Source organism: Punica granatum, chromosome 1 (genome assembly GCF_007655135.1).
Source record: "Punica granatum isolate Tunisia-2019 chromosome 1, ASM765513v2, whole genome shotgun sequence".
NCBI lineage: Eukaryota > Viridiplantae > Streptophyta > Magnoliopsida > Myrtales > Lythraceae > Punica > Punica granatum.
The window spans coordinates 1,205,141-1,212,099 of NC_045127.1; the positions used below are offsets into that span (position 1 = coordinate 1,205,141).

A 6,959-nucleotide genomic window follows, 5' to 3' on the forward strand; every position below is an offset into this window, starting at 1 on the left:
TTTTTTTATAAAATTTTTCATTTTCAGAAATTAACCTTAGTATTAGGAATCGAGTCCTAAAAATTATTTTTGGCAATCCTAGATGGGCATAGATCCTCCTTGCTTTTTGAGTCCTGGAAAATTCCTTTCGGTAGATATCTAGGCAAGGTTTTAGCATACTTTGCGTAGTAGATTTAGCGAGAATTCTCAAATAATACTTGATCCAATAGCCGAAACTATAGAATGATGAGGCATGGTGCGTCCATTCGGGCATTGCCCGTCAGTAATGTGACAGGAGAAGTCTGAGGCAAACACTTGCCTTCATTTATTGTTAGGAAAGATATACAAGATGGCCCCTCCGAGAGTGTCATAGATTAAATCTTGGGCTTGATCTTCCTAATGTCCTCAACGAGCCTCTTCAAGTTGTTGGTGGAAGAACCGGATGGACCCACAGAGTCATGGGCTAGCCGTGAAATCCTGTCCGTTGACCTTGATAATTCCTCTCGCTTTTCTTCCATCAGGGCTCTTACCATTGTCTCCACTGTCGACCGATCCAGCTTGCCCTCCATCTCGAGGCCGATCCCCCACACCTCACTCACCAATCGACTGTTGACATGATGATCGGCGAATTGTGGCCAACAGAGCATGGGCACACCAGCAGTAATGGCCTCCAAGACGGAGTTCCAGCCGCCGTGGGTCACGAATCCGCCGACTGCTGGATGGGCCAGGACCTCCTCTTGCGGGGCCCATTCTATCATGCAACTCTTGTCTTCTGTGCCTGCTGCCGCTATTGACAAAAATATTTCCATATTAACACGTCGCCGTGCTGAATGCAAATGAAAACCTAGAACTGTAAAATCCTAATATACGTAGAGTCCAGAGATATAATGGTTTATACTTGATCAAATCACAACTATATTTCCGTCTGAGTTGTTCATATGATTTGTTACCTTCTTTCAGGTGCAAGAGTGAAGCCTCATCGTCACCATCTTCTCGTATAATCGAGTCAGGTCGTATAACCCACAGGAATGGTATAGCACATTTGACTAGTCCATGCCAGAACTCCCAGAGCTGGTGGACGCTCAGCTTCACCAAGCTCCCAAAGGTGATGTAGACCACCGATCTCAGCAGCTGGGAATCAAGCCATGTCATGCAGCTCCGGTCCTGCATCCAGAGGCTCCCGCTCAATGGTGCAGGGGACTCAGAAGGCTGCAGACTGTCTGATACGACCTGGGACTTGACTAGATCATGGATCGGCCCGACAGTATAAATACTAAACTTTGGGTAAATTTGGGCATTAAGTATTGGAGCTTCGAGGTCGTCGAAGGTGTTGAGTATTATCGAGGAGGCTCGGGCCACCGCCTTGGATTCCTCTAAAAAGAAATTGAACATGGAATATGGGTGCTCAAGTTGGTCCTTTTTGCGGCAAAATGAGGGCAAGTCTCTCCAACGTAACAGTTCTTCCATCCCTGGCAGTCCAATCTTTTCATCTAAATCACGATCGGATTCTGCAATGCCAAAAATACGAAGCGATAAAAGTTAAATTTCCTAGAAAGAGAAATATAGTTGTATTCAATTTATCCATTTTATGATTTGATTTACCAGCAAATGGGATCTTCCCTTCATCAATGAGCTTGGGAAGGCAGAAATAAGTCCAGAGGGAGAAAGCGCCATAAGCGAGACTGCTCATGGCATGAATTCCCAGCTCCTCTGCCACCTCGATCCCGATCGACATGTGCCCATCAGCTATAACACATGTCACGGGCAGTTCCACTTTCCGGAGAAGTAGGAACTCCCTCAGGTTCGCCTTCATTGTGGTCTTGATTGACTGGACCAGCTCTGGGAACCGGTCCACAGTGCGGGGATGATCAGGTGGCAGGCCATCCGCTATGGCCGCGAAGTGGAGATCAGGGAACTGGGAAGCCAAGGCACGCAGGTCGCCACTTAGGTGGTCATGGTTGTGGTGGGTGTTGAGGAAGGTCACTCTCAGGCCAGCGCTCGAGATGAGCTGCGCAAGGCATAGCGTCGGCTTGATGTGGCCCTGCGCAGGGAACGGCAGGATCAACACGTGAGGGGTAGCCCCAGGGGTCGGCGGCTTCTCCATTATTTACCAATGTACAGAACCAATGCAGTCCAAAATCAGATTAAATAGCTCAGGAAGCTTAGCTGCTTCTCTTTCCCTACTTTCCTTCATTTGGTAAGTACGCTGCTCTGCATTCATCTCGTCCCCGATTCACCTGCCATTTACCCCTCCAGGCCTTTGGCATTACCATTTCTTTCCCCTTCTGCGAAATGATTTAGATACCAGGTAAAAATGTACTTATCCAAGGGCTGTTGCCACTGCCAGCAATGGTGCTTTTCTTCTTCGAGCGAAATTCCCGGCGAGGACTAGTTATCTCAACGAGCTACCTTAGTTACTCTAGGACTTGATATTCTCACTCACTACTGTTCCTAACGGGAGTCACTTCTTGTTGTTAGGACGTATGGTAACGTGCATCTCCACCCTAATTTCAGGGTTGGTCCAAAGGGGTGGCCAGTAAAGCCTTTGCTTTAGGCCTACAATTTCATACTATAATAATTGAGGAATACATCCCACTATATATTAAGATCCCTAATATTAATTTGCCTTATTTACCCAAAAGAAATTGATTTGCCTTAATTTGTTTCTAATAAAAATACTTGTTTCCATAAAATATAACAAGCCCTCCTAACATTAATTCGCCAACCTTGATATATTTACTTGCCAAAACAATTCTTAGTAAATATAATTTTTCCTCATTGGTAATTAGCCTACTGTAACATACTTAATTTCATATAGTTGGCATATATGTATATATAATTCTCAGTTTTCCTTACTATCAACCTCCCCAATTTATTACTCAGGTTTCCCACAATCGAATCAATTGTGAATTGAATCAAATTTTCTTCCATCCATCAAATTAAACATTCATAAATTCAACCGAATAAATTTCCTCATACTCGTTGTTTTTATCCAAATTTGTTAATCCCTTTAATGTTCAATTAGATTAGTTTTTTTTTTTGGTCATCCACTTTCTTTTTTATTAATAAATAACCTTTCAACTTTTCTCTTCATTTCTCTCTTTCACTTTCAACTTCTTCTTTTTTCTTTTATTATTCTAGTAAATTTTTACTCTTACTTAGATGGAAGAAACAAAGAAAGAAAATATTGTTGAAAATAATAAAAATAAGAATATCGGGGAATTTTTATTATGAAAGTTTAATTACTAATTGGCATGTCAAAGGTTTAAAATTGAATTTTAAAAGTAAAATTATCTTAATTTTATTAAATGTAAATTTTTTTAAGGACCTCGCGTTAATTATTTTTTTAAGGACCAAGTCTCTTGGGCCGCCCCTCCGCTGAATTTGTTTAGCTGAGATTGTTATCTTATGTTTGGGTTTTGGTCTGTTTGTCTACCGAAAGAACTATAGACTTTTTCTTGATCGTGACCAAAAAGTAATAGTAATAAAATCAACGGAGTTTCCGAGGGACAAGACTCCAACGTTGTCCGGGGGAAGTTTATTTATACAACGTTTGTCCTTCCCCTGAGCTGATTGATTATCGTGGTAATCGGACCTATTTGAGGCCCAAGGTTCTGATGAGTCTTCTGACATCCCAGCCCACGGTATATATATATAAATCAGCCAGCCCGATAACAACTTTCTTCATAGTATCTCTAGCCCAAGCTTAATTAAGACAAGGTTTGGAAATATCATGACATGCATGCCCTCATAACACGAATGATCTGCCGCTCCGAGTCGATCGTTGTCAGAAGAATTCAGGTCAGGCTGATGTCAATACTACGTGTTTTTTAGCAATGATTTTAAGCCAGAGTCTTTCCTCAAGGTCCTGCAATAATTTCTCAACGAGCATCATGGAAAAATCTTGATATATATGGTCATCGCTTTTGCCATTTATTAAGCAAAGAAGACGCCGTTAGTAATTTCAAAACAGTGACAAGCTAGGCATTAATTGCTTGGCACCGAGAATCCGCGCGCACCACAAACAGTGGTCAAATTGGATGATGTCCCCTTCTATGTCTGTGTGTATATATGTATAGAGCTATTTCCCGTCCAGTAAAGCATATGTATATAGTTAAGATATGGGAGGCATAACTAATATGGGTTTATTTAAGCAAGTTCGGTGCTTGTTCCATTTCTTGAACTCAAGTCTTGTAAATAGAGAAAATCCATATTGGAAGAGATTTACTTCATAATGAACTAATCCGACTCGAATTAAATGAGTTGGGATTCATTAAGATTTCGGATACTAAAACATCAAAAAAAAAGAAAAAAAAAGATATGGGACACATAAATATCAAATGCTCCTTTCCGACAAAATGACAAATTAAATGGTGTTCTTGCTCTTCCCCACATCCCCCAAACATTTGAGCCTGTCGAATATTTGGCAAGGACCATAATAATATTTGTGATCGTGATAGGATAACGCCAATCGCGATCAAATTGTAATATATGTTACCTTTTCCTCTCTTCCAGTGTCATGGCCGACCATCACACATAGTAGATTTTAATGGTTTAAAATTGCATAATAATAACTAACTTGTTCTCGTTTCATTCTTAGAGTATGTACATGCATAATCTTCGAAATTGATTCGCGATCGCGATCTCAAGAAAATAGATTCGAAGAAAGGATCGATGGATGAGTTTCGAGACAAAAGCACATGGACTAGTCGTTCTTGTGCTACTATCATGTGGAAAAACAACGCTTCTTGTCCCGAGTGGGAATGGGTTTTTGTCCCAAGAGTTCATTTAATACGAGGAACAAGATTTTGTATGACCCATTGCTTTCTTCTATTTTAAATACGGATGTATGTACTGAACGTCACATGGCCCTTCTATCCCTCCATGCACTCACCCCATGCATCCATAAAAATTAATGTACTGCTAGAGTAAAATCAGTCAAAATCAGCCCACTTGCTACTTTATGTTGATGCATTGCATTGATTAAAATCAATCTCCTTTGTCGTGGAAGAAGTACGTAAAGAAGTGAAGCTATACATATTAACATATATCGGTAGCTATCTTGGATGGTCACCGAATGGTCGTATTCGAGCCACCTCAGTCCTCCTATCAACCCTTAGGGTAGCTAGATGAGGACAGCAAACCCCGTTCGAGTCGAAAATTCTAGACAAGGGGGTGATGTTTAATTTTCTCTCAAATAGAAAGGTTATGTTTACACGCATGTTATGCGACATGAAATCTGCAGGTTGATTATTGAAGAAATTAAATTTGGCTTGTCCCCACCTAAAGCCGCGATGCCTCAAATGTAAAATGTGTTGCATCCTTACCGGCAAGACGAGGTTCCATAGGGTCATATGCCTCCTCTCCCAGCCCAATTATCCTCTTTTCGTGGTTGAGGTTAAGGTTTCTTGCATTAACATGATGTTGTGCATTAAACTACATTTGTGGATATGTTAATTAAGAAAAGAAAGAAAATGAAAAGGTGGAAAAGAAAAGGAGAAATTCAATGATGATCCATCCGTGACTAACACCGAGAAATATAATTATGGCGGGATTTGTGGTATCAAAGTCGATGGGTCAATAAAGATGCAAATAAAAAGTTTGATGTAAGACAAGTCAGCTCATTCTGGCTAGAATAGACATTTCCTATCACAAAAGATTGATTTACATTTACTCAAAGATAGCAATATTACTATTAAATTTCACTTAGATCTATAAGTGATTGGAGATTTCCAATAAAAAATAAAAAATAAAAAATAAAAATTCAAAATAATAGATGGTGAAATCTCAATCTCGTATAAATTCATGAATTTTTCTTGATCTGGTTGATGGGAAAAATTTTGGCGCTTTGTCTCTCTAATAGTTCCTCAAATTATAGTTCGTTTAATTTCAGAGTTAAAGTAATTTTGATTTTGATTGTGGAAAAATGACAAATGAGATGAGATTATAAATTTGACTTGAGAAACGTGTATTTTTGTTATGCAATATGTTGAGTTAAAGTTAAAGTTAAAATTTTTGACTTGGAAAATGTGTGTTTTTGTTGTATAGTGTGTTGAATTAAAGTTAGAATTAAAATTTTTACGATTTTAACTGGAAAAAGAAACGGCTAAGTGTTCGTTAACAAATTAAAGAAAGGCAATGTGGCGGTGCACTTTTTCCTTGCACCCAATATTGAATTTGGCAGTGTGAGCTTACACCAGTGGATTATGTGTTCCGACACCTATCATCTTAAATTTTCACTAAATTTATGAGAGAGAGATTGTCTTATAAACAAAATAGTTTACGGATCGTGAAAATCAAGTCTCGTATAAACTCACGGATTTTCCTTTATAGGACCGGTTTGGCATTTTGCCTCTCGACAATTTTCAAAATTATTGAGTTCTCAATAACAAGATAGAGAAAGATGAATTTCAATACAATGATACCCGTAATTTGAAAAAATCAAGCTAGACCAACTAGAAAGACTTTGGACTAAACCATATTTTGGTCAAGGCTAGTCACTGATCAGCAAGTTGATATGCATGTGAAGTACTCGAAACTTTTGGTTCATCCTCCCTTAAAATTATCAAATTTTTTGAAAGTTTAGATTAAATCTTTGACACGTTGAGATTAAAATCCATACACTCGTTATGAGTTCAATTTGGCTAATCCGACCTTCGTTTTGGTTCTGAAAAAAATTACATTACAGATTAACCATTTTTTTTTTAAAAAAAAACTAAAAATTATAAATAGAAAGTGAGATGGGAAAAGATCAAGAAGCATCATGATCAAAGCCATAATTGAGGCATGTCAATGGGCGGGGAGGGGAGTGCCATAGCATGCTTTCATCTGCTTTTTTCCCTGTAAAAAGGGTCCTCTTGACCCCCAACTGGGTGGTAGCCATAATTGCTCCTCCTCACTCTCTCCCCTCCCCTCTCCCGTCCCTCTGTTTGTATGTTTTCAATCACACCTTAAAAATTTATAAAAAATTTAATTGCCCT

At 39.2% G+C, this 6,959-nt stretch overlaps 1 protein-coding gene across 1 annotated transcript; it reads right to left on the reverse strand.

Moving 5' to 3' along the window:
* Window positions 1-280: 280 nt before the first annotated feature.
* On the reverse strand, window positions 281-2,083 carry LOC116193073 (7-deoxyloganetic acid glucosyltransferase-like). Its single transcript, XM_031521826.1, has 3 exons — window positions 1,582-2,083; window positions 930-1,487; window positions 281-829 (listed from the first exon to the last, which is right to left on the reverse strand). The coding sequence occupies exons 1-3, from the start codon at window positions 2,081-2,083 to the stop codon at window positions 354-356; spliced, it is 1,536 nt and encodes a 511-aa protein (XP_031377686.1). The 3' UTR covers window positions 281-353.
* Between the last annotated feature and the right edge of the window lie 4,876 nt (window positions 2,084-6,959).

What these genes read in the sequence shown, in the direction of transcription:
- LOC116193073 (XM_031521826.1), bottom strand. Translation starts at nt 2,083, where the DNA reads ATGGAGAAGCCGCCGACCCCTGGGGCTACCCCTCACGTGTTGATCCTG. An exon ending in AGGGAAGATCCCATTTGCTG is followed by an intron (nt 1,488 to 1,581) that starts GTAAATCAAATC and finishes TTGGCATTGCAG; the next exon opens with AATCCGATCGTGATTTAGAT. An exon ending in ACTCTTGCACCTGAAAGAAG is followed by an intron (nt 830 to 929) that starts GTAACAAATCAT and finishes AGGATTTTACAG; the next exon opens with TTCTAGGTTTTCATTTGCAT.